At 35.8% G+C, this 25860-nt stretch overlaps 13 protein-coding genes across 13 annotated transcripts; 8 read left to right on the top strand and 5 right to left on the bottom strand.

Annotated features, from left to right (window-relative positions):
- Nucleotides 1–732: 732 nt before the first annotated feature.
- EV154DRAFT_464110 (isochorismatase family protein) lies at nucleotides 733–1462 on the top strand (the record flags this gene model as incomplete). Its single annotated transcript, XM_051597653.1, has 1 exon — nucleotides 733–1462. The coding sequence occupies exon 1, from the start codon at nucleotides 758–760 to the stop codon at nucleotides 1460–1462; it is 705 nt and encodes a 234-aa protein (XP_051457954.1). The 5' UTR covers nucleotides 733–757.
- A 1489-nt stretch (nucleotides 1463–2951) lies between these two features.
- On the top strand, nucleotides 2952–3681 carry EV154DRAFT_543671 (isochorismatase family protein; the record flags this gene model as incomplete). Its single annotated transcript, XM_051604561.1, has 1 exon — nucleotides 2952–3681. The coding sequence occupies exon 1, from the start codon at nucleotides 2977–2979 to the stop codon at nucleotides 3679–3681; it is 705 nt and encodes a 234-aa protein (XP_051457953.1). The 5' UTR covers nucleotides 2952–2976.
- A 1476-nt stretch (nucleotides 3682–5157) lies between these two features.
- EV154DRAFT_602443 (isochorismatase family protein) lies at nucleotides 5158–5887 on the top strand (the record flags this gene model as incomplete). Its single annotated transcript, XM_051607285.1, has 1 exon — nucleotides 5158–5887. Exon 1 carries the CDS (start codon nucleotides 5183–5185, stop codon nucleotides 5885–5887), a length of 705 nt encoding a protein of 234 aa, XP_051457952.1. The 5' UTR covers nucleotides 5158–5182.
- Nucleotides 5888–7424: 1537 nt separating this feature from the next.
- On the top strand, nucleotides 7425–8156 carry EV154DRAFT_602442 (isochorismatase family protein; the record flags this gene model as incomplete). The annotated part of the gene is made up of 1 exon (XM_051607284.1): nucleotides 7425–8156. The coding sequence occupies exon 1, from the start codon at nucleotides 7452–7454 to the stop codon at nucleotides 8154–8156; it is 705 nt and encodes a 234-aa protein (XP_051457951.1). The 5' UTR covers nucleotides 7425–7451.
- Nucleotides 8157–8203: 47 nt separating this feature from the next.
- On the bottom strand, nucleotides 8204–9839 carry EV154DRAFT_563247 (galactose-binding domain-like protein; the record flags this gene model as incomplete). The annotated part of the gene is made up of 8 exons (XM_051605772.1): nucleotides 8204–8367; nucleotides 8446–8608; nucleotides 8676–8847; nucleotides 8899–9059; nucleotides 9133–9249; nucleotides 9306–9429; nucleotides 9483–9531; nucleotides 9587–9839. 8 exons carry the CDS (start codon nucleotides 9837–9839, stop codon nucleotides 8204–8206), a joined length of 1203 nt encoding a protein of 400 aa, XP_051457950.1.
- A 191-nt stretch (nucleotides 9840–10030) lies between these two features.
- EV154DRAFT_507697 (NO signaling/Golgi transport ligand-binding domain-containing protein) lies at nucleotides 10031–11015 on the top strand (the record flags this gene model as incomplete). The annotated part of the gene is made up of 4 exons (XM_051601467.1): nucleotides 10031–10376; nucleotides 10439–10623; nucleotides 10685–10809; nucleotides 10885–11015. Coding segments are annotated over exons 1-4 (469 nt in total), but the record flags the coding sequence as incomplete, so codon positions are not given.
- EV154DRAFT_464103 (uncharacterized protein) lies at nucleotides 11009–13239 on the bottom strand (the record flags this gene model as incomplete). The annotated part of the gene is made up of 8 exons (XM_051597652.1): nucleotides 12906–13239; nucleotides 12771–12854; nucleotides 12619–12712; nucleotides 12279–12565; nucleotides 11674–12220; nucleotides 11525–11620; nucleotides 11234–11445; nucleotides 11009–11172 (listed from the first exon to the last, which is right to left on the bottom strand). Exons 1-8 carry the CDS (start codon nucleotides 13162–13164, stop codon nucleotides 11009–11011), a joined length of 1743 nt encoding a protein of 580 aa, XP_051457948.1. The 5' UTR covers nucleotides 13165–13239.
- A 3055-nt stretch (nucleotides 13240–16294) lies between these two features.
- EV154DRAFT_507688 (uncharacterized protein) lies at nucleotides 16295–16835 on the top strand. Its single transcript, XM_051601466.1, has one exon. The coding sequence runs from the start codon at nucleotides 16490–16492 to the stop codon at nucleotides 16742–16744; it is 255 nt and encodes an 84-aa protein (XP_051457947.1). The 5' UTR covers nucleotides 16295–16489; the 3' UTR covers nucleotides 16745–16835.
- A 33-nt stretch (nucleotides 16836–16868) lies between these two features.
- Nucleotides 16869–18176, top strand: EV154DRAFT_507685 (serine/threonine-protein kinase pef1). The gene has a single exon (XM_051601465.1). The coding sequence runs from the start codon at nucleotides 17238–17240 to the stop codon at nucleotides 18153–18155; it is 918 nt and encodes a 305-aa protein (XP_051457946.1). The 5' UTR covers nucleotides 16869–17237; the 3' UTR covers nucleotides 18156–18176.
- EV154DRAFT_602438 (T-complex protein 1 zeta subunit) lies at nucleotides 18177–20292 on the bottom strand. Its single transcript, XM_051607283.1, has 5 exons — nucleotides 20191–20292; nucleotides 19985–20125; nucleotides 19760–19823; nucleotides 19505–19699; nucleotides 18177–19433 (listed from the first exon to the last, which is right to left on the bottom strand). Coding segments are annotated over exons 1-5 (1620 nt in total). The 5' UTR covers nucleotides 20193–20292; the 3' UTR covers nucleotides 18177–18215.
- Nucleotides 20293–20321: 29 nt separating this feature from the next.
- Nucleotides 20322–22002, top strand: EV154DRAFT_507682 (uncharacterized protein). Its single transcript, XM_051601464.1, has one exon. It carries the CDS (start codon nucleotides 20438–20440, stop codon nucleotides 21503–21505), a length of 1068 nt encoding a protein of 355 aa, XP_051457944.1. The 5' UTR covers nucleotides 20322–20437; the 3' UTR covers nucleotides 21506–22002.
- Nucleotides 22003–22048: 46 nt separating this feature from the next.
- Nucleotides 22049–22923, bottom strand: EV154DRAFT_507681 (uncharacterized protein). Its single transcript, XM_051601463.1, has 3 exons — nucleotides 22545–22923; nucleotides 22451–22481; nucleotides 22049–22382 (listed from the first exon to the last, which is right to left on the bottom strand). Exons 1-3 carry the CDS (start codon nucleotides 22848–22850, stop codon nucleotides 22348–22350), a joined length of 372 nt encoding a protein of 123 aa, XP_051457943.1. The 5' UTR covers nucleotides 22851–22923; the 3' UTR covers nucleotides 22049–22347.
- Nucleotides 22609–25109, bottom strand: EV154DRAFT_220851 (uncharacterized protein). The gene is made up of 9 exons (XM_051594423.1): nucleotides 24875–25109; nucleotides 24774–24812; nucleotides 24642–24717; nucleotides 24069–24575; nucleotides 23828–24004; nucleotides 23515–23740; nucleotides 23365–23449; nucleotides 23158–23304; nucleotides 22609–23086 (listed from the first exon to the last, which is right to left on the bottom strand). The coding sequence occupies exons 2-9, from the start codon at nucleotides 24780–24782 to the stop codon at nucleotides 22943–22945; spliced, it is 1371 nt and encodes a 456-aa protein (XP_051457942.1). The 5' UTR covers nucleotides 24783–24812; nucleotides 24875–25109; the 3' UTR covers nucleotides 22609–22942.
- Nucleotides 25110–25860: the final 751 nt, after the last annotated feature.

Raw genomic sequence — 25860 nt, 5'->3', positions numbered from 1 at the left:
ACGTAGTAGAACGTGATTGTATTCATGAAATCATAGATTGAAAAATATGCAGGTTTCTAAGATCTGTGTGAATACAAACTTAATTGATTTATTTGGACTCGTATTGTTATTTTAATGTCTTGAATGTCTTTGCCCTGTAAATTATATCGCTGGCGAATAAGGTGAGTGCAAAGATAGGCTCCACAAATGACGAATTTAAAGTTTATCAATTCATTAACTACTTCAAGCTTTGTAATAAAAGTGAATTTTGATTATCAAGAAAACAACTTCTCTTAATAATAGACCCTATGACAAACACGTACACGTAACAAGTGTTCTTTCTGTAAATTGGTCTTGTGCCTGATCGAGATTTAGTTAGATTTATTTGACTTTAAAATGAAATTTACGACCGTGAAACCAGCAAGTAGGTAAGTATGTCAGAATTTTTTTTTTTGTAATCCACAAAAATCTTCAAATGGATTACAAATACCCCTTTTAGCCTATTTCGGGATGTACAAAACAAGATAATGTTTGACCTGGAATGAAATAGTGCGTTTTCGAATTGAGGCGTTTTTTTTTTTTTTTTTTTTTTTTTTTTTTTTGTGTACCATAGTACATTATTGCCCAAGCGATCTTGACTAATACAGTTCTTGCGGATTTCTACACTTCTTAAAGTAATAAATCGAAATTATTCCGCTAGATATAAATATAGCTTGATCTTTAACACAATCATTTTTTTTTTATTATCAAACCATTATATTTTCTTTAAAACATTAATATGCGTTTCTCTATCACTGCTACTTTAATCGGTGCCGTTGCCTTGGCTTCCTCCGTCTCTGCTGACTTTTACAACCGTCTCAGAGTCAATGATACCGCTTTCTTGTTTGTTGATCATCAAACCGGACTTCTCAACTTAGTTGGTGATTACAACCCCGATACTTATCTCAACAACGTTATGGGTCTTGCCGAAACTGCCAAGTACTTTGGTGCTGCTACCGTCCTTACTACCTCTCGTGAAGATGGTCCTAACGGTGTATTACTTCCTGAACTCAAGAAGTTGTTCCCCGGTGTTCCTTATATTGCCCGTCCCGGTCAAATCAATGCTTGGGATGACCCAGATTTCGTCAAGGCTGTCAAGAAGACCGGTAAGAAGCAATTGGTTATTTCCGGTATTGTCACCGATGTTTGTGTTACCTTCGTTGCTCTTTCTGCTAAGAAGGCTGGTTATGATGTCTTTGTTGTTACTGATGCTTCCGGTACCTTCACTGAGGCTGTCCGTGATGCTTCTTGGTTAAGAATGCAACAAGGTGGTATCCAATTGACCAACTGGTTTGCTGTTGCTTGTGAATTAGGACGTGACTGGCGTAAGGACATTAACGGTATGGCTGCTTTGTTTGCTAAGCGTTTGCCTGCTTATGCTCACATTATGGACAGCTTTGCTGGTGCTCAAGCCGCTGCCCTTGCTGCTGCCAAAAAGAATTAGATTTGACGCACATGTAATTCATAGAAGCAACTTTTCATATCATAATTATTTTACTTAGATGATAATGGTTTTAATATTAACAAATAATAATAAATTCTCCTTATAAAAAATATTGTGCCTTATTTAATTGTTCGTTTTCTATCTGAGTGATTTTTGTTTGCGTCTGCTAAGTTTTACACGAAGTGTTGACCAAGTTTATTAGTTATATCTTGTTCACTGAGAGATTATCTGTAATGTACCTATATAGAAATCTGTGCTTTTGTCTAGTGCCACCGCTTTGACTCGTAATGACGTAAGATATGAATAACTGTGGAGTAATAGATCATACTAAGTACAAAAAATAGGACACTTCAAACTGATTTGACGCGAAACATATTAAAATTGTTACATCAACGTAACTTTAATTTAAGCTGATCCATTGGAAAGCATGATACTTTAACATATACTTGCTAACATTTGTATAAAACATAACCTTTAGCATTGCTGGATGTTAAGAAAGTATACTCCTTTCGGTTATGAAATAGAGAAAAGAAAGATAAATGACACTTAATACTCGGGGCAAAGCTTTACACAGCTGGAAATGTAAATACCTTTGTATTAAAAAATTACACATCCTTAAAAACCTTGTTTAAACTTACTTTTCTTCCACTTGGGGTTATAAAAAAGTATACCGTCAGACATATATTCATAAAAGATGGTAGCGATATAAATATATCTGTAAAAGTGCTACACATATCTATTTGTAGAGTGCATTAAGATTCTCAGGCTTTAGTGAATCAATCAATATACACTTGATCAATCAACTGAGTAAGATACGCAGGAATATTTTATTGACTGCTAGATTATTTTCTATCCCAGCACATTTTCGGTTGTCCCATAAGGTTTATACGCTTTGTCTTTAAGTTTACATCATCATGGTTCGAAATAATGTGATTCGAAAGTAGCTACAAAAACACTGGCGATGAAACATCGATAAAATAAAAAAATAAATAAACTAAAAGTTAAATTTAAAGTTGATAGCATTCAATTGTCGTTTATTGATACAAAAAGCAGAAAAAAAAAATTACAATATTGGATCCGCATACGTATCATTGATGAGATAAAGTAAAACAGTTTTTTAACGCTTTGGAAAATTTACAAAGTGAGACCAACGATTTTCGTTATCAAAGCAACGTCTGTTGCACATATCTTTAATTGTATTTATAAGCAGTTGTTTTTTTATTGTACGTCATAGATAAGTTTTAATTATAAATTATTTTTGTTCTGATACACCCTTAAGAGCACAAACACGTTGTTGAATTTGAAAAAATTGGTGCTTATTCAATCGAGGCTTTTTGTTTTTGTCTACCACGTAACACACTCTTACCCAGGACTTTTGCTTATTAAACTTTTAGTTGATTACTATACCATTTGAAATAATAAATTCGGATCAGTTACATATAAATACAGGTTGATCTTTGACACAATCGTTTTTTTTTATTATCAAACCATTATATTTTCTTTAAAACATTAATATGCGTTTCTCTATCACTGCTACTTTAATCGGTGCCGTTGCCTTGGCTTCCTCCGTCTCTGCTGACTTTTACAACCGTCTCAGAGTCAATGATACTGCCTTCTTGTTTGTTGATCATCAAACCGGTCTTCTCAACTTAGTTGCTGATTACAACCCCGATACTTATCTCAACAACGTTATGGGTCTTGCCGAAACCGCCAAGTACTTTGGTGCTGCTACCGTTCTTACCACCTCTCGTGAAGATGGTCCTAACGGTGTCTTACTTCCTGAACTCAAGAATTTGTTCCCCGGTGTTCCTTACATTGCCCGTCCCGGTCAAATCAATGCTTGGGATGACCCAGATTTTGTCAAGGCTGTCAAGAAGACCGGTAAGAAGCAATTGGTTATCTCCGGTATTGTCACCGATGTTTGTGTTACCTTCGCTGCTCTCTCTGCTAAGAAGGCTGGTTATGATGTCTTTGTTGTTACTGATGCTTCCGGTACTTTCAGTGAGGCTGTCCGTGATGCTTCTTGGTTAAGAATGCAACAAGGTGGTATCCAATTGACCAGCTGGTTTGCTGTTGCTTGTGAATTAGGACGTGACTGGCGTAACGATATTAACGGTATGGCTGCTTTGTTTGCTAAGCGCTTGCCTTCTTATGCTCACATTATGGACAGCTTTGCTGGTGCTCAAGCCGCTGCCCTTGCTGCTGCCAAAAAGAACTAGATTTAACGCACATGGTTTTCATAGAAGCAACTTTTTCTATCATAATTATTTTACTTGGATGATAATGGTTTTAATATTAATTATAATAAATCCTCCTTAAAAAAATATTGTGCCTTATTAAATAGTTAGTTTTCTATCTGAGTAATTTGTTTTGCGTCTGCTAAATTTTACATCAAGTGTTGACCAAGTACTTTGTTCACTGAGAAATTGTCTGTAATGTATCTATATAAAAATCTGTGATTTTGTTTAGTCGGACCGTTTTGAATCGTATTGACGGAAGATAGGAGTAACTTTGGAGTAATAGATCATACTAAGTACAAAAAATATGACACTTCAAATTGATTGGACGCGAAACATATTAAAAGTGTTACATCAACGTAACTTTAATTTAAGCTGATCCTTTGGAATGCATGATACTTTAAAGGTATACTTGCTAACATTTGTATATAACGTATCCTTTAGCATTGCTGGATGTTAAAACAATATACTCCTTTCGGTTAGAAATAGAGAAAAGAAAGATAAATGACACTTAATACTCGGGGCAAAGCTTTACAGAGTTGGAAATGTAAATACTTTTGTATAAAAAAATTACACGTCCTTGAAAACCTTGTTTAAGCTTACCTTTCTTCCACTTGGGGGTTTTGAAAGGTTTATCGTCGGACATATATTCATAAAAAATGGCAGAAATATAAATATATCTGTAAGCGTGCTACACATATTTGAAGAATGTATTAAGATTCGCAGGCTTTAGTGTATCAATCAGTAAGCACTTGATCAGTCCACTGAGTAAAGATACGCAGAATTATTTTATCGACTGCATGGTTATCTTCTATCCCAGCACATTTTCGGTTGTCGACATATTTATGGTTTATACGCTTTGGCTTTGAGTTTATATCATCATGGTTCGAAATAATGCGCTTCGAAAGTAGCTACAAAAACACTGGCGATGAAACATCGATAAAATAAATAAAAATAAACCAAAATTTAACTTTAAAATTGATAGCATTCAATTGTCAATTATTGATACGAAAAACAGAAAAAAAAAATCACAGTATTGGATATGCATACGTATCGTTGGTGAGATGAAGTAAAACAATTTTTTAACGCTTTGGGAAATTTACGAAGTGAGACCAACGATTTTCGTTATTGATGCAACGTTTGTTGCACATCTCTTTAATCTTATTTATAAGCAGTAGTTGTTTTTTTATTGTACATCACAGATAGGTTTTAATCATAAATTTTTTTTTGTTCTGATACACCAGTAAGGGCACAAACACGTTGTTGGATCTGGAAAATTTGGTGCTTCTTAAATTGGGGCGTTTTTTTTGTGTGTACCACGTAACACACGCTTACTTGGAACTTTTGCTGATTAAAGTTTAAGTTGATTACTACAGTATTTGAAATACTGAATTCGGATCAGTTACATATAAATACAGGTTGATCTTTGACACAATCGTTTTTTTTTATTATCAAACCATTATATTTTCTTTAAAACATTAATATGCGTTTCTCTATCACTGCTACTTTAATCGGTGCCGTTGCCTTGGCTTCCTCCGTCTCTGCTGACTTTTACAACCGTCTCAGAGTCAATGATACCGCTTTCTTGTTTGTTGATCATCAAACCGGTCTTCTCAACTTAGTTGGTGATTACAACCCCGATACTTATCTCAACAACGTTATGGGTCTTGCCGAAACTGCCAAGTACTTTGGTGCTGCCACCGTCCTTACCACCTCTCGTGAAGATGGTCCTAACGGTGTCTTACTTCCTGAACTCAAGAAGTTGTTCCCCGGTGTTCCTTACATTGCCCGTCCCGGTCAAATCAATGCTTGGGATGACCCAGATTTCGTCAAGGCTGTCAAGAAGACCGGTAAGAAGCAATTGGTTATCTCCGGTATTGTCACCGATGTTTGTGTTACCTTCGTTGCTCTCTCTGCTAAGAAGGCTGGTTATGATGTCTTTGTTGTTACTGATGCTTCCGGTACCTTCACTGAGGCTGTCCGTGATGCTTCTTGGTTAAGAATGCAACAAGGTGGTATCCAATTGACCAACTGGTTTGCTGTTGCTTGTGAATTAGGACGTGACTGGCGTAACGATATTAACGGTATGGCTGCTTTGTTCGCTAAGCGCTTGCCTTCTTATGCTCACATTATGGACAGCTTTGCTGGTGCTCAAGCCGCTGCCCTTGCTGCTGCTAAAAAGAACTAGATTTAACCCACATGTAATTCATAGAAGCAACTTTTCATATCATAATTATTTTACTTAGATGATAATGGTTTTAATATTAATAATAATAAATTCTCCTTATAAAAAATATTATGCCTTATTTAATGGTTAGTTTTATATCTGAGTGATTTTTTTGCGCCTGCCAAATTCTACATGAAGTGTCGACCAGGTTTATTAGCTGTACTTTGTTCACTGAGAGATTATCTGTAATGTACCTATATAGAAATCTGTGCTTTTGCCTAGTGGCACCGTTTTGAATCGTAATTACGGAAGATATGAATAACTGTGGAGTAATAGATCATACTAAGTACAAAAAATATGACACTTCAAATTGATTGGACGCGAAACATATTAAAAGTGTAACATCAACGTAACTTTAACTTAAGCTGATCCTTTGGAAAGCATGCTACTGTAAAGGTATATACACTTGCTAATTTCTGTATAAAACATACCCTTCAGCATTGCTGGATGTTAAGACGGTATACTCCTTTCGGTTATGAAATAGAGAAAAGAAAGATAAATTGAAACTTAATCACCAGGGCAAAGCTTTACAGAGTTGGAAACGTAAATAACTTTGTATTAAAAAATTACACATCCTTAAAAACCTTGTTTCAACTTACTTTTCTTCCACTTGGGGTTATAAAAAACTATACCGTCAGACATATATTCATAAAATATGGCGACAATATAATAATATCTGTAAGCGTGCTACACATATTTGAAGAGTGTATTAAGATTCGCAGGTTTTAGCGTATCAACCAATATACATATACTTGATCAATCCACTGAGTAAAGATACGCAGAAAATTTTTATTGATTGCATGGTTAATTTTTATCCCAGCACATTTTCGGTTGTCCGATATGGTTTATACGCTTTTTCTTTGAGTTTACATCATCATGGTTCGAAATAATGCGATTCGAAAGTAGCTATAAAAACACTGGCAATGAAACATCGAAAAAATAAAAAAATAAAAAAATAAAAAAATAAAAAAATAAAAAAATAAAAAAATAAAAAAATAAAAAAATAAAAAAATAAAAAAATAAAAAGTTAACTTTAACGTTGATAGCAATCAATTGTCGTTTATTAATACAAAAAATAGAAAAATATTAGATCTGTATACATATCATTGATGAGATAAAGAAAAACAGTTTTTTGACTCTTTGGAATATTTACAAAGTGAGACTAGCAATTTTCGCGACTAATGCAACATTTGTTGCACATCTCTTTAATTGTATTTATAAGCAGTACTCGTTTTTTTATTGTACATCAGAGATAAATTTTAACTATAAATTATTTTTTGTTCTGATACACCAGTAAGAGCACAAACACGTTGTTGGATCTGGAAAAATTGGTGCTTCTTCGATTGAGGCGTTTTTTTTGTGTATCACGTAACACACTCTTACTTTTGCTTATTAAAGTTTCAGTTGATTACTACAGTATTTGAAATACTGAATTCGGATCAGTTACATATAAATACAGGTTGATCTTTGACACAATCGTTTTTTTTTTATTATCAAACAATTATATTTTCTTTAAAACAATAATATGCGCTTCTCTATCACTGCTACTTTAATCGGTGCCGTTGCCTTGGCATCCTCCGTCTCTGCTGACTTTTACAACCGTCTCAGAGTCAATGATACTGCTTTCTTGTTTGTTGATCATCAAACCGGTCTCCTCAACTTAGTTGGTGATTACAACCCCGATACTTATCTCAACAACGTTATGGGTCTTGCCGAAACTGCCAAGTACTTTGGTGCTGCTACCGTCCTTACCACCTCTCGTGAAGATGGTCCTAACGGTGTTTTACTTCCTGAACTCAAGAAGTTGTTCCCTGGTGTTCCTTACATTGCCCGTCCTGGTCAAATCAATGCTTGGGATGACCCAGATTTCGTCAAGGCTGTCAAGAAGACCGGTAAGAAGCAATTGGTTATTTCCGGTATTGTCACCGATGTTTGTGTTACCTTCGTTGCTCTTTCTGCTAAGAAGGCTGGTTATGATGTCTTTGTTGTTACTGATGCTTCCGGTACCTTCACTGAGGCTGTTCGTGATGCTTCTTGGTTAAGAATGCAACAAGGTGGTATCCAATTGACCAACTGGTTTGCTGTTGCTTGTGAATTAGGACGTGACTGGCGTAACGATATTAACGGTATGGCTGCTTTGTTCGCTAAGCGCTTGCCTTCTTATGCTCACATTATGGACAGCTTTGCTGGTGCTCAAGCCGCTGCCCTTGCTGCCGCTAAAAAGAATTAGACTTATTTATATTTAGACTCCATTAATAATTTTTTACAATAAATCTTTTATTTAATTATTTTATGCTTTTGCTTTAGTCTTTTAGATTGCCTTGGGGTAGAACTGGAAGTATTTTTTTGTTCCGATGATTTTCGTTTTTGTTTAGGTGACACATTTGGAACATTTTTGAGATACATTTTGCCTTTAACAGTTATCTGTTGGATACCGCCGTCTTCAAAAATAAAGAAGATGGTTAAAATATATTGTTGAGAAATAGTATGTTCACTACAAAAAATATGCTTTTAATTACCTGGGATAGGTTGTATACGGATATGTGTAATTGGACCTGGATAAACACAAGGCATTACATGGACCATGTTGGGATTAATATCATAATCAAGTTGCTCTTCTTCTTCATTTTTAACAATTAAATCGACCCAATGAACATTATCCATCTGATTTTGATTTACAGCCTTCATTATCGTTAGTAAACTTTTCATTTGTAGAGCCTCCTCCTCCTCCCCCCTTTTTTTATAATACCTGATCCAAAATTGAACACCCTTGAACAACAATGGATTTTGGGGCATTTCCAATGAAATGCTTTGTGTCAACGATAACCCGATCAATGATGCCCTCTGTTGCTAGCTTAATTGTGGTGTATTGTGGTTGAGAAAGGGAGTTTTTATCTCTAGGACATATCCATCCATCTGAACTAAAAAAAGTATCAATACTGATATTTAAATAAACAAAGGTTTGTGTCTACCTTGAGTTCGACCGACTTAATAAGATGTTTGGCACGTCATTTCGCAGTATCTTTAGTGGCTTCTGGACAATATGACAACCAAGCTTTGTAGAAGTCAAATCAAAAATTGTATCCATTGGCATATCGGGTGGGATGACATCACCGAACACTCTTAGTCTGTTCTAAACTACTTATTTTAATCATTGGTGATTGGTGTACATATTATATAGGTATACATATATATCAATTCCTTACAATGCCTCCACCTGGGGATGAAATAAGATTTATGTGAGTGAAAACCTCTTTATTTCTAATTTCAAAGAAGTTGTGGGAGCCTGGATTTACTAAAGTTTCAGGCAAAATAGTTGACCACTAATGTTTTTGTATCAATTGTCAATTAATGAAATTATAAACAGTTTCTCTCTCACCTTTCCCGGGTAAGAATTTAAATGACCTTGTATAGATACAGTTACTGGAGCACATTGAATATATCCCGTTATGTCGACATCAACACCAAATACAATACCTGGCACGCCCAATTCTATTGTCACACTGTTTTGATACATTAATTTTATACCTTTGTTCATATTCTTCCGTTTACTTACAAGCCTTTCGTTTCATGTCGTCTTACAAGCCAACCACTTTGTTCCCCATCTGCAATATATTAAATCTAAATATATTTATTTGATATGGGGTAAGGTGTTCTTACCTTCTTCATTGTCTCGAGATGTTTGCTTAATATTATCTGCTGTGGTCTTTAATAAGTTTTTAGATGATCCATACAACTCGTCTGATACAAAAATAACTTTGGAGTCTTGATAGTCTGCTGACAGCTCAATCTTTGTTGCAAATGGTGTGTTTTGGAAATCTGGACAATTACCAAGGCTTCTGTATGATGTGTTCCTGTCAATTTCAATAAATTCTTCGGTATCAACCTCTAACAAATCTCGAGAAGAGGACATAATGCAGTAAACTAAAAAAAAAAAAAAAAATGGGAAAGAGGAAGATGGTCTAAAAAAAAGAAAAAAAGAAATAAGAGGATGAGTTAAAATTACCTATTTATGCCTGATGGTTTCTTTGTGATAGAATGGCCAAACATTGTTATTTAGCGGCCATTTAACCCTCATTATTTTTCTTATTTTGTGCCTTTTTTTTCTTTCTTTTTTCTTTATTATTTTTCTTTCTTTTTTCTTTATTATTTTTCTTTCTTTTTTCTTTATTATTATTTTTTAAACGATGAGTGAGCTCCCGCCTCGCCCATCTATGCAATCGTCTGTATACAGCGATCAACGTGTCGTCCGTGCAAAAAGTATTTTGGAAAAAAACTTGAATAAGAGTAGAGGAACTGAGGTAAGGTCAATGACATTTTTTTAAAAAAGAAAAAACAATTGGACTAACTTTTACAAGTAGGTGAGCTTAAGCGCACAAACCTTTTTGTTTTCAGAGATGTTGCAATATGCTCAAAAGAGAGTCAATGGCATTCAAGATTTAGAAAGAAAGTAAGCATCACACATACACACACATTGGCAGAAATATACAACATGACTAAAGGGTGTGATAGATTAAACGAATTCGGTTATCGTGTTGGCTCTCGTGTTCTTGAATTATTAACATGGAGAGAAAAGATTGCAAAGAGAGAAACCAAAGTGTTAGGTATTCTTTACTTTATTCATAGTACTGTGTGGAAGTCATTATTTGGAAAACCTGCAGATTCGCTTGAAAAGAGTACCGAAAATGAAGACGAGTGTAATAATAGACCCAATGGATTTTTATGAAGACGATTGTTTAACCTTTTATTTCGATATAGACATGATTTCAGACAATGAACCCATACTCACGAAATATATATCAGTTCCTAAGGAACTTTCCCAATTAAACTGCAATGCATTTGTTGCCGGGATTGTGGAGGCGGTATTAGATGGATGTCAATTTGTATGTGTTTTTCTCTAACCCTCAAAAAAAAAAAAAAACTCTACAATTAATTAATCATTTGAACATTATTTGTAGCCTGCACGCGTCACAGCACACACTGTGCCTGCTGATGGATTCCCTCAACGAACAACTATTTTGATCAAGTTGGATAAAGAAGTTTTGGAAAGAGAAGAGCTTTTAAAATAAATAAGATTTTTATTTATTTTTTTCCTTTGCCTTTCTTTGCGGTTTTATCAATTGTATCGATAAATCTCTTGGGAACTCCTTTACTAAGCATGAGTTCAGTTACATTTTTGATTTGAGGCCCTTGAACCATAATTTCAAACAGCGGGGTTTTTGGACTGACACCTTGAATGGCATTATCTATTGCATCTTGTTAGATTCGTGTCAATGCGCATATATGAATGATCCATGAGTAACTTACAGGTGGCACTACTTGCGCACAACCTCGTTAATTCCTTGGAAATTTCTTCCACATCTAACCCAAATCCTTCGACACCAGTAACTTTTGTAATAGTTTTTCTTCCCTGTCTGACTTCCTGTGTAATTTCAACAGGTTTGGGTTCTCCTTTGCGGAGAACAGCGTCTTTGCCGGGAAGCTTGATCTTGTGGAATGGTTGCATCTTTAAACAAATTCTACAGACAGATGAAAATGTGTTTTCGTATTCGCATTCGTATTCGTATTCGTAATCTCTCACTGCTATGAAATATTTACCTATGTAAAATCTGGTCACGGGCTAATTGATTGATTGAATTATATTCTTGCTTATTTAAAATTACATCGCACATAACTGGATCGATATTAATCATCCTATTGAATTGCTGAGGTTAAAGGTTTGAATAATCGCTATTTTTGATCCATACTTTTGATTTTTAGGATCCACTAAATCGTGTATTTTGATGTAATCAGCAATGACGGTACGAATTTCAGGAATTGTATATAACGCATCTTTGTTGTGTTTTGCTTCTTCAAAAAATTTAATCATTTGTGTACCAAGTGGTTTAAATATCTCTATAATCTCGGCTTGGTTAGAAGGCTGTGCTGCTGGTCTCGCAACTGCTTTCACTGCTTCTTTGACAGGTTGGGCTGTTAAAGATTCCATGGTTTTATATTTGCGTAGATCTTGTAAGCTAGCGTGTGTCCAGTCAACAGAAATAATCATCGTCTCACCGCGTTGTTCCTTTGTCTTTAAAAGTCCAGATTTCTCCATCGCCTTCAAAAACTTTTGCAATTTCTTCCAACTGGATTTTTTTATATCAACTTCTGTACCTACATCCAATGGTCTACATGGCATAATATAGGCAGAGTAGAGGGATGAAGCAGACAATGGAAGCACGTTGCTGGCATTATCCGGTTTAAGCTTGTAAACAAGTGCATAAAACAAGGACTTTTTTAGCCATTCGTCAATATCTAGGGTAAAGTCAATATATGTATCACCTCGATATTCCCATTGTTGTCAGCATTTTACCGTTTGTGGATAATTTGCCTGTATTTGATTGAGTTGTGATCGTCTCCGCTGATGGATCTACCGCGGTTACCTCAGCTTTGGCATCAGTAGGCACTTCTTGAGCATCCTCATCTTCCTCATATTCATCATCAGAGATATCTAATAGTTCAGGGGGTCCTGACTTATCTCCCATACTCCATAAGTAATCTTCAAACACATGGATGATATGAACAGCCTTTCCTTTCATTCCTGATCTGGGTTTGATTTCGGATGTGGATAATGCCATAGTGCCGATGGCTAAAGGGTAACTGGAATTATGACGTGTTAAAGATAAATATTATTTGCCATGATATATACTTACGGGTATCCCTTGATGGTTATTGCTACTAAATCACCCGTATTCAAATGAGGTAATGTACCATCAGGACCATATACCATACCAGGTATCATCAAGTCTAAACGGTTTAATTCAATACACATTTTGGTTAAATATATGGTGGACAGTAAACTCACCTGCACCTTCAATCAATTTACGCACAACAGGCCCCCAAGTATAAAGTTTTGGGATCATATTGGGGTATTGCCACATTGTGTAAACTATGAATCAAGATTAATTGGGATTTAGGTTAAACGATAAAGTCAGCATACCAGTAGGAATGGGTGGCAAGTTTTCAACAGACACCCATAGTGTTTGCTTTTCGGACATGTAGACTAAGCCAGAAGTACCATTATGAGAAGTGAATTTAGCGGAACGGAGATCGTCTGGCATGAGATGAGACGCGCCTTCCTTCGTACAAATTTCTTTGACAGAAGGGTAAGCCTCGTATGCTTCATTTTGAAACTTTCTTCGATCGGAAGATCTCAAGGGACTAAAAGACTTTAAATTCGCAAAGGGTTTTTTAAACATTATAATATTTTTGAAAGGGGAATACGCTGGGATACACCGTAAAATTTAAGCCTTTCATATTTTGGCGCTCTCGTCATACCCGGGACTGGCCAGGACCGGGTATAAAGAAAGTTATAAAAATTAGTCTCAAAAGACCTAAAATCGACCAAAACACAAAGGGTTCACCTTGAGAAAAATCCTAAAACTTACAAATGAACCATTTGTATACCCTTCCAGTAGGTTTAATGAAAAGTATCTCTATGTTCTTTACACTGGTGTCGTTTTTAGAGCCGTTTTATTATTAGAAAAATTATATTCCGCGCATAATTAAAAAACTAGTTTTTGTTAGACATGTGAAATGTCTTTAAAAGTTAGCCAAAAGATGCGCCTGAATTTTCTGCGCATCTTTTGGGTATGGAATTATCTTGTAAGAATTTTAATATACAGGGACTTTACTTTGACTGCCTTCGCGTATTCGACGACACTAAGATCGACAGATGATTTTCTTAAAACAGTCACCCTCATATCAATTTTGCATTGATAACCGACTTTACTACAAACGGGTGGAATTGTCTCGCCCCTATTTGTGAATATTTAGTTTTGTATCTTAATAAATAAGTCAACTGACAGTTACCATTTTAAGCGGATGTCACAACCACGAAAGAAATTCTCCATAATGGGCGAGCAGAATTTGACAATGTAATCCTGTTCGCTATTATCTTCATATATACAGGTTCTCATTATGGTTCAATAAAATAAATATAATTCTTAACCATTCGAATCATCATCACTTGAATTTTTGCCGAGAAAGTCACTAAACCAGAATGGTCTTTGGACCTCTCGTAGCTCCTTTGTTGTCTGCTCTACAACCGATTTCTTTCTTTTAATTGGTTTTTCAAACCTAAGCAGTGATCCTTCAAAATGTTATAATGTACAATGAGATAACTGGGACTTTATATATATATATATATATATATAGTTGTTCATTACCTTGAAATATTTCAATGATTCCAGAAATGATTTAATAGAACCTTTTCTGATATCTTATTTATGCCTTACTTAAACACATTAAGGCCCTCTTAAATAAAAATCACAGGTCTCACCTTTAAATTCATTTGCATTTTTATAATTTAAAATAAGATTGACACGTATAGTCAGTTTCACATAAATCAGGTTATTCCTTCATGGCATGCTTATGATTTAAAGATTGACAATTAGGTAATCACGCAACTTTTTACGTTTTACATAGTACTAAGGTTAATATATATATATACCACGAGTGAAGTCGAACATATATAATTGGCCTTAAAGCTTGCTGATATTCATCTATTTATTGCTCAATCGAGCAAAATTGCAAAAATTATATCAAGCTATGAGCCTGTTCTTAATTGCGATACTCATCATTACGACGATCATCCACCAACTCTAACTGATCACATCTTATTTCAAGCAATTAATTACTTTTTATCATGCAAAAGAATATCCATCTCTTCTCATTATAATCATTGAAAACAATTATGAATAAAAGGCATATCTCCTTTATCGAAAATGCATTTATAAAATATACTTGATGTCGTATTCGATGGTTGTACTCTATTTTTTTTTTTTTTTTTTTTTTTTTTTTTTGACTTTCAGCATGTTTTTTTACAATCGCCTGGTATAAGCTGGCATGTTTTTTTGCCGTAGAGGGGATAAAATATATGGTAAAGGGCTCTCTGAGATACGCTTTTTCATTTGAGAAAATAAATTGCTATTCTTTATAACTTTCTAAGCAAGCTATATATTGTTACTCTTTTCTTTATATATGAAGTCTAGAGTTTTCTTAAACCACGGGGTGGGTTTATGTGGGTTGGGTTTTGCTATATATTTCGTCCTCTCTATGGCAACTGCCGTATTTGGACCGATCGGTTGAAGAAAAAAAAAACTCCATTTTCTGATTGCTAAAAAAAAACTTACTGTATATCAACTGACTACTTTTTCTTTCATGTTATTTTATCAACCGATTGTTAATTTAATTTTGCCACAAAAAAAAAAGTAGAAACTATAGACAGTAACGGGAACCATTCAAACAATAGAGAATTTTAAACTATAAAAGGTTGTTTCGTCAAATGATTTGAAGGAAAAAAATAAATAAAACTAGCCAAGTTGGGGGAAGGGGTGTGTGCTGATGATATAGGAGATATTTCCTGGTGGTGATGGTTGCACTCATAAAGCAATAAGTCGATGATCAATAGTGTTGTAGATGAGCAAATTAAGTAGTTAAGCAAGATAAGTTTTTTTTTGACAGTGGTACTTTTTATCTACACACATTAAAATAATCTGTACATCCATTTGAGACCAAACTGTACAGCAAACATCCGACACTGTCGAACATTGAAGAATATTCAAAATAGGTCCAATATGGACAGTCTAAAAATGTAAATCACTCAGTTCTTTAAACCTCTCTTACGCCCCGGTTGAAAACCTGTTATTAAAAGTAAAACGAAAAATAATTTCACTCAACAAATCTGTTCAATATACAAAAATAGTCTTTTTTTTTCAGGCAATTGGGTTATTTACAGTAATATTGGGAGGGAAATTAATCCACCCCCCTCCCCTCTCTCTAATGTGTGACGAAACTTTAAAGTGTTTGCCAGATAATTGATGATCCCTAGTTCTAGTATAAATTATATAATTAAAGACACAGTTAATTATGCGTAACATTATCATCTGAGAGCTGGTGGGGATTGTTTATACGCGTTTATCACAAGAAAATCTACCGCTCTTATCCTGAAAAAAGCTAGATCCAGCCCATTACTGCTGCACCTGTTTAGCAATCTCCAGACTAGTTCAGATTATATGAACTGTTTTTTTGTTATTTTTTTTAATTTTTGCTATCTATACTGATACATTCCTTTTTTTATTATTTACCAACGCTTCTCTTTTTAAAAAAGAAAGTAATTAAGTTAATGCAGTAGTAGAATGTGTTTTCATTATCCCCGGTGGTCTGTTTCCCCTCTTAAGCGTGAAATTGGGGGAGAAAAAGGGGTTACGATGTTGTTGAAACCCAGTAAGTAAAGAAGCATAAATATTGCATCACCAATGATATTTTTGGTCTTTTATTAGAATGAACTGATTTATATAATTGGTTCATAGCAGAAGCGTGTAAAGGAGAGTCTAAATAAACATTTATAAGAAAAAAAAAAGGGGGGGGGATGGGTTTATTTAAGAAACGAAGACCATTAGGGGTGAACAACAGTTGTGAGGGGAATAACGTATATAATAAAGTGCAATGGTTTCCTTTTTCTTTTTCATTCTTTTTTCTTACAAAAAGTATATAGATTTATATATACATACATAATATAAAATGGCCGATTCAATGTCATATCACAGATCAAAAATGTCACCTACTCGTATGATGGATGAATCTCAAGATAGAAGAGGTAACAGTGGTATCAGAAGGGATTCTTCTACAGCTACATTGTTGACTCGTGAGCAACAATTAAGAGAAGAAATTGCAAGATTGAGAAGAGAAGAACAAGAGCTTAGAGAAAAGGATCATTGGGTCAAGCAAAACATTAACGCTGTAAGAGAAAAAATCGCTGCTGAACGAAGATATTAGCTATTGCTTTCTTTCTTGTTGTTGTCTCTTTTCCTCCCCCTTCCCCTATTACTTTTATACATAAAAAAAAAACTTGTGGTATTTAAAATCTTGTTCATGCGTCAACTGTTTTTTTCAGGAGTATGGAGTCTGATCTCCCTCTTTTTTTTTTTTTATGCGAAGACTGGGTGGAATACTCCTTCTTTTATTGGTTTTCACACTACTCGTCTTTATCGGAAAAGTAAGAGTATACTTATACGACAAATTGAATGGAATTCGATCCAATATAAAGGCTTGTTCAGTTCATTAAGTAGTCAAGGTTACGATTTTTTTTATCTCAGCCCATGCAAGTCACTCTGTGCGTGATCAAGGTAAAGCCGTTATTAGTTGGCAACCTTTTTTTTTCTTTGTTATTTTTTCTTTGTTTTTGTCTTCATTACAGTAAAGGTAAGAGCCTCAACGAATACTAAGGAGAGAAAATTAAGAGCTAAAGACATTGTCTTTAGTATTCTTCATGGCGTCACCTAAAATAAATCCCGAAGCAAAGTACCTGAGACAGGAAAAGTTGGGTGAAGGAACATATGCAACTGTTTTCAAAGGGAAAAGTAGAGCGAATGGAGATATTGTGGCACTAAAAGAAATTCATTTGGACCCTGAGGAAGGAGCTCCTTCCACAGCAATTCGTGAAATCTCGTTAATGAAGGAATTGAAGCACACGAATATTGTGCGACTTTTAGATGTAATTCACACAGAAAGCAAACTAATGCTGGTTTTTGAGTTTATGGATCAAGACTTGAAAAAGTACATGGATACGACGGCTAGATCAAGACACGGGGCTTTAGATACGGCCACTGTGAAATCATTCATGTTTCAACTAATTAAAGGTATTGCGTACTGTCATGAAAATAGAGTACTTCATCGTGATTTAAAGCCTCAAAATCTATTAATTAATAAGCGGGGAGAATTAAAATTGGGTGATTTTGGTTTGGCTCGTGCGTTCGGTATACCTGTGAATACATTTTCAAATGAAGTGGTGACTCTTTGGTATCGAGCACCTGATGTATTGTTAGGGTCTCGTATGTATTCCACCTCAATTGATATTTGGTCGGCTGGTTGCATTATGGCAGAAATGTATACGGGTAGACCTCTTTTTCCTGGTACAACAAATGAAGATCAGCTACAAAGGATTTTCCGCATGATGGGAACACCTACCGAACAAACCTGGCCAGGTGTAACTCAATTATCTGAATACAAACCACCACATGTCATTTATCCACAACAAAACATCGCACAAATTTTGCCTACCATTGATGCTTGTGGTCTTGACTTATTAACACATATGCTTCAATATCAACCTGAAGCTAGAATATCCGCTGTAGCTGCTTTGAAACACAGCTATTTTGCTGAAGTCAATAGATACAACACATATTAAAATAAAAAGAGAAAAGAAAGTTGTTTTTATTTACTGTCGTGATAATTTTATTTTATTTATTTACTCTCCGAGTTGAGGTCCCTTTAATGAGGTTCTACCGGCACGCATCATCTCATCGACTAATAAAAGATTGCTTGCAATGACGGAACATGAATGAAGCATATGACGATGCACACGATAGTTGTTCCAGATACCTTCAAGCTTAGGATCCATTGTTTCACCAGACTTCAAGTCAACACCAACAATGTGACCATCCATATGTTCTTCCTGTAAAGCAACAATAACGTCTTGTGCATCAAAACCAGCATTTTGTGCAAGCACCTTGGGAATGACCAACATGGCATCAGCAAAAGCTTGAACACCCATCTTTGCACGTCCCTTTACTTGCTTCTTATATTCGATCAAGTGTTGAGAAAGAGCAACCTCAAAGGCTCCACCACCAGCAACAACAGATTTATCTTCAATGGCGTTCTTGACAGCACGAAGACCATCACGAACAGCATCATTAATTTGAGAAATGGTATGAGGGTTAGGACCCTTGATTAAAATGGTGACACTGTAAGGATCCTTCACATCTTCAATAAAGGTATATTTATCTTCGCCCAAGACTTGTTCATAGACACTACCAGCATAACCGAGAATATCAACAGATAAATCATCAACGGAATTTTGAGCAACACCACCACAAGTCAATTGAAGACGTTCCATATTTCTTCTCTTTGCTCTACGAAGAGCTAAAATACCGTTCTTGGCCAAGATATCAAGAGAAAGGGGATCAATACCCTTTTGGTTGACAATTACCAAACTACGACCAGCATGTTCACCACTACAAACCTCATTCTTGAATTCGACTAAACGACGCACCTTATCATCGACATGTTTACGTTCACTTTCAACTAATTTATCACGTTGATCAGGTGTAGAATAGAAGAAACCAGAGTTAATCTCGGACTTTTCGTATTCGAGACTGACATTTAAAGTTAAAATAAAAGCATCTTTGACCTTCTTGGGCATATCAGGGTGACGAGCACCATGATCCATAACAAGACCACGAATTAACTTGGATTCAGAATCAGAACGATGTTGCATCTTCATGATTTCAACCATGTGGAGATCAATGGGTTCTCCTTCACGACGAATAGCTAAAACGGCATCTACGACGGCTTCGGTTAAAGTATCAGCTAATGCACGGTGTACCTTGGTACGGAGAGAGGTACGAGCAACTGAAACGAGTAATTCGCGATCGACAGGTACTTCGGTTTTAAACTCTTCCAAAAACTATACATCTTTTTCTTTTAGTTTTTTCGATATCATTATTTGGATAATAGACTATTTTTTAAAAATTTTACCTTGAGGGCCTCCTTCTTGGCGAAGTCATAACCTTCAGTGACAACACGAGGGTGAAGACCTTCAGAGATATAACGCTCAGCTTGCTTGAGAAGTTCACCGACCAATAAAACAATGGAGGTGGTACCATCACCAGTGATTTCATCTTGGGCAATGGAAGCCTTTGCAATCATGGCGGCGGTAGGATGTTGAATTTGCTAATAAAAAAAACGTGTTAATTTCAAACACGATTATAATAATAATAAAAAGGAAATTACCATCTCGCTCAATAAAACCTTACCGTCCTTGGTAAGTTTAATACCACCAGCACCATCAACCAACCTATGTGATACAAAGTTTTAAAATGTTAGTGGAAAACGTCAAGTAAAATATAAAAAAAAAAAAAGATGATGATGACACGCGAAAGATCATTCTGTCTGTCTCTCCCCCCCCCCCTTATTTCTTGCAAGGTCATCAAGTTGGTTTCTTTGAACAATGCTTACATTTTAATGGTTCCTCTGGGACCCAAGTTAGACTTCAAAACATCTTGCAAACCGATCGCAGCAGTAATGTTGAGCTGGAGAGCTTGACCACGTCTAGCTACATCCGAGTTGGGATTAATCATTTTCAAAGCGGAAGAGGCCCTACATGATTATAAATATCACGTTAGAAAAGTCTTTTTTTTTTCAAAGTTTCTCTCTAGGCTTACATTTTTAATCTAGTTCAATTTCTGTCAAAAAAATAATGAGAAAAAGAAGCAGAATGAAGGATGTGGAAAGATCTTTTTATTTTCAAAAAAAATTCTCTTTTGGGCAGCGCTCACAGCGCTCACCTAATGTACGTCACCCGCCCTTCTTTTTTTTGTTGCGGGTATCAAAAACATTTTATTTTTTCCCTTTCTCTCTCTCTCTCTCTCTTAACAACACATCATATAAAGCATTGAGCTTCATTAAAAGATGACGAATAATATCTTTGTACCTCAAACTTTTAACGGAGAAAGGATGGTCAATGTGAACTTGCCTAACCGTCGAGTAGGCTCTCAACCTGTAAACGACAATACAACTAATTCGCCTTCAACATCACTGTCTATTGCCACAACTGCAGCTGTTGCTGCGACACGACTTCGAGCGGCTCCAGCAAACGCCGCCGCCGCCGCTGCTGCTTCTGCTACTGGTTCTGCTCCTGCTTCCAATAGTGGACCTACTGCTACTGCTGCAGAAAACACCAGCCCTAGTCCAAAACACATCATGAAACCTCAAGCGTCTCCTCCTTCGGCAACACAGTTTATTATTAGTACGCCCATTGATTCTCCTAGTTATAAGCATGAAGAAGGCTACGTACAAAAGTATTGGTCGGAAGCCAATATTGCTATTTTGATCCAACTTCATCGAAAGTACTACAATGGTATTTCCAGCGAAGACCCGAAACAAAGTGTGGATAGTTGGATTCAGCTTACAAAGGAATATAATAGCATTACACATGATGATAGAAGTAAACATGTCTTGATGAGAAGATGGGGAAAAGTGATGAGAAAATACAATGCGGAGAGAAGTTGTTTAGTGGTACAACAACAAAAATCAGCATCTGCAGCATCTCAACAGATGCCAATGGTGTCCTACTGGAACCACTTTCAATACATGGATGGCTACTTGAGTCATTTATCTATCCCAGAAGATAGTTTATATAGCAAGAAAAGGGACGACGATAGTGATTATGATGAAGTGATAGTAGAAACTCGTAAAAGACAACATAACGGTGAAGAACCTATCACGGACGATAAGCTAAGGTGGTTAGAAAAACAACGTCTGGTGATGGAACAAACTTTGCAAAAACAACAAGTTCAGATAGACATGATGAAGAAAAATTATGATTCCATGAATAAAATGAACATGAAATTTGTCGACATGTGTGAAAAAGTCACTAGTAAGAACCAAACAAATGAAAGTCGTTATTTAGATTTATTGGAGAAATATATGGACGATAAATTATTAGAGAAGAAAGAACATGACTCTCAACCAGAATGAAAAATACCAAAATAAACCTTTTTCTTTATATATCCATGTCTGTTGTGTGTGTGTGTGTGTGTTTATGATTGACAAAGAATAGAGGCTGCTTCTGTACAGATGCCAGGATAAATACCATAATCAACATGCATGATTAAACAACTGGGACCAGTCAGTGAATAGCTATCGCCGTTCCAAGTTCCAATGATAATACGGTTTTGGCTCATGGCTTTTAATTTTTCCGTAATCGCCTCAAGACTATCACTGGTTACTGTGGCAATCGTGGCTTGATTTTTTTGACATGCAGCACCGGCTGCTACTAGACTGTTTTCATTCTTATTTATCACATTAAAGTTTTTACCATTCACGCTAAATTGAGAGCCAATAGGTTGTTGGCTAGGTAAAGGCGAAGGCTCATCCACAAAGGGGAAAAGATCAGACCCGGCTTCAATATCCGGTAAAAGATTGGTAGCTTCTGGTATAGTAGTACTAGTTGTAGGTGGTGCTGGAGCCACAGGTGTAGTTTGTGGTGGAGGTGGAGGTGGTGGAGGTGGTGGTGGGGGAGGTGGAGGAGGTCCTGCCACTGTAGGTGGAGTGCTTGGAGTGGGTTGTGGCGCGACTGTGACGGGTAACATGCCACTTGGTGTGGCCGGAATGGATTGCTAAAGTGACTCTAGTGATTAACCATTCCCGTCCTCATGCAGCAATAAAAAAAATTTCATTTTTACCTGGCCCCAAAATCCACATACTGCAGCTTTTGCCATTGCACATACGGCGTGACTTTTTGGAAAGTGATTGATTCGATTGCCACTAAACATATAATCGTTTACATTCTTTGCTCTATTCTTCAATTATGTGTTTACTTACGGCTTCACTTGTATACACCCAATACCATTTCCTAAATACATAAACGGAGTATTTTCAGTTAAAGGTCCAAAAAAAAATATATGACAGATTATGATTTACCTCCTTCATTGTCTTCCATACCTAGATGGTTCTATAAAAATGACACGTTAATACCTGGGGGTTTTTCTATTATTATTTTAACCCTATCCCGTACCAAAAAATAGCTTTCGCCGACCGTCAGAAATCCGGTGGCTGTTAAAAGCTGTGCAGCATTATCCATGAGTGTAAGACGGGACATATCACCTCTGTTTGAGGATTGAGTGACCACTTGAGCACCACAGCTATAATAGCAGGCTTCTTGAACAGAAAGAGGGTTATGAAAGTCGTCTACGTGAGCTAGAGCAAACGTATAATCGCTGTTGGATTGCTTAATTGTGCCTAAACATTGTTGTAATTGATGCGATAGAAACACGAATTGAGACAATATCAATAGTGCTGAGAATTTCAGTAAATGAGGCATTTTTTTTTTAAAAAAAAATAACCAGGACAATAAAGAAAGAAAAAAAAAACAGAAAGAGAGAGAGAGAGAATAATTAAGATTTTTATATGTGTCTAAAATAAACATACAAGGTCCTTCTTGGTTACTTTTCCCATTGCATTTTTGGGTAACTCAGAAACGACCTTTAATAAACTAGGCACTTTATAAACAGCCAATTGTTTTTTGAGATTGTTGCGGATGGTTAATAAATCGAGTTCCTGAGATTTTTCAAAACGGGTCAGAGTCAATATATCAACAACAACAAAAAATACACTTTGTTTAATTTTACCTTGCCATCATCCATCACTACAACAGCAGCTACCTTTTGACCCCATTCAGGATCAGAGATACCCACTACAGCTACATCTTGAATACCCAAATTCAAAGATAGCAATTCCCTTTCAATCTCTAAAGCGGATACCTTTTCACCGCCAGTCTATTTATAATAACGATGTTAAAATATTTAATTCATTCCCAACAACAACAAAGCATTTACCTTAATGATATCGATACTATTTCTACCCATGATTTGATAATATCCATGATGCCCAAGTCTTTGAGATACATCACCTGTTTGGAACCTAATTTATAATAAATCTCCAAATACTTGCTTATCTCTCTCTCTCTCTCTCTCTCTCTCTCTTACCATCCATCCTTTGTAAATTCTTTCTTTGTAGCCTCAGGTCTTTGCCAATACTCTTTAAAGACGGTGTTTCCCTTGATTTGAAGCATACCTGGTGTATTTCTCTTGTCTGTCACATCTTTACCGTCTTCTGCAATGATACGTACTTGAACACCAGGTAAAGGAATACCAACAGTACCTTGTACCCTTTCCCAGATTACATATTCTTGACTTAAAGCCATACCGATTTCTATTTTTTTTTTTGGTCAATTTTGAAAATACCCAAGAATGATGGAACGGCCTCCGCCGCCCAAATATTTTTTTTTATATAACTAACCTGTCATGCCGTAACGTTCCAACAGAACTTGACCCCCACTTGCCTTTCGCCAATAATTACGTAATGTGGTAGGTAAAGAAGCTGAACCTGACACCATAAATCGAAACTGCTGACATCCTTTAGTGAACACAATACGTGTTTCCTTATCCACCTTTTTATAATGTTGGTATAATTTGGCTAAAATAGATAGAACAATGAGTTAGCAATATTACACCTTAAAATGAATTATAAGCTACTTTACAATAGACGGTGGGTACAGACATGAATACAGTCAAGGGAGGTAAATCGACATTTGACCAACGTTCCCACACTTGCTCTGCCACGAATTTTTGGTGCATTTCGACCGTAGCCCCAATGAGAAGAGGTGTAATGAGAGCATTGACGATACCATGAATATGGTGCAAGGGGAGGATATGATGGATACGATCCGTACTGGACCAATACCAAGATGTCACAAGCACAGATGCTTGTGCGTGAATGATTGCGTGTGTAGAAACAGCGCCCTTGGGTTTTCCCGTTGTACCACTGGTGTAAATAATCAAGGCTCCTGCATGAAAATCGGATTCGAACAAAGTGGGGACTGAATCTCCCTTGTACATATATGATTCGTCATCCTTGTTAATACATTTTACTTTGGTTTTACTGATCAATTCTTTTGTTCTTTCTTCGAATACAGGATGACTCAATAAGATGGAAGCTTGTGAATCTTCCAGTGTATAGATTTGCTCGGGTGTTGGATGTGAGGTACCTATATTGAAACACAAGGTATAATTAGTTCACTGTTTTTTTTTTCGCACAGGTAAATCATAGTTACATAAAGGTACAGCTATACCACCTGCAGCCCAAATAGCTAATATACACACCACGTAAGGAAATCCACTATAATGTAACTTTGTTTTTTAACTTTTTATAAAAAAACCAAATATGCTTTTGCTTTTTTTTTTACCTTGGGCATAAGATTGCAATTCTCTCTCCGTTTAAACTACTACATGAAAAGATGGGTGGTAAGGTACTTTTCTTTTTTTTTTTAATTAAAGACGGGAGTACCTTTTTCCATTTAAAAGCTCGAGTCGCAAGTGTGCCACAGCTTGCATTAATTCGAGATAACAAAAGCTTTGTCCCATCCTGATATCGTCAATAGCGATATTATTCTCACCTGTGCCATACTCAATACCATTTTTGAATAATGGGAAATTAGGTAAGCTTAAGCTTAAAGTCATAATTATATAATAATTTTGTTAAAAACAAAAAAAAGAAAGAGAGAGAGAAAAGAAAAAAAGAGGAATTCCTGGCTTTAAAAACACGGGCGTGGTCGCTGTCGTACTTTTAAAAAAAATAGATCGCATACGTTTTCACGCAAAAAGACACTACTTTTTGCGTGTTTACATCTTTAACCAGTTGCAAGATCATAGAATTTAATTAAAACGTTGTTGTCAAGTTTTCAAATTTTTTTTAATAAAGTTTTGGACATGGTCTAAAATATTTGTACATTTACTATCTTTGAATTCTTTATATCTCTATCATCATCTTTTTCAAAGAAATTTTAATATATCACCGCTTATCTTATCGTAGTTAATACTGGTTTTTGGGAGAAGCAGTTAATGTATTAAGAGAATTTTAACATAAAAATTATCTGATATGGGGTTGATTTTAAACATTTGCTTTTTGAGAAGGGAATACGTCATTTAATGATTTTCTTATATTATTGACAGCGAAGAATTCATTATTATATGTTCTTTGTAACTAGACATTTTCCAGTAACACCAGCCGTAAGTAAGCTTGATTCTTAAACAATTCATGAGAGTGGATAGTATCGCCAGTCTTTTAGTATTGTACCGCTTGATACCAATATAATTGAAGCAATCATGCTCTGTATGGCACCTGGTATCTGAGTAATACTGGATGGCATTATAATATCATTGTGAATTATGCAACACTTTTTGCTTGTTTACAATACACTTAGAGACGAGTATATTCTCAGGGGAGAAAAAAAAAGATTAGACTAGGGAATTCCTTCGGGGGGCCAGCTTAAT

The sequence above is a fragment of the Mucor mucedo genome (assembly GCF_025094135.1).
Source record: "Mucor mucedo strain NRRL 3635 chromosome Unknown EV154scaffold_42, whole genome shotgun sequence".
NCBI classification, from domain to species: Eukaryota; Fungi; Mucoromycota; class Mucoromycetes; order Mucorales; family Mucoraceae; genus Mucor; species Mucor mucedo.
Note: the sequence above shows the minus strand (reverse complement) of the source record. Positions and strands in the feature narration are given on the sequence as shown.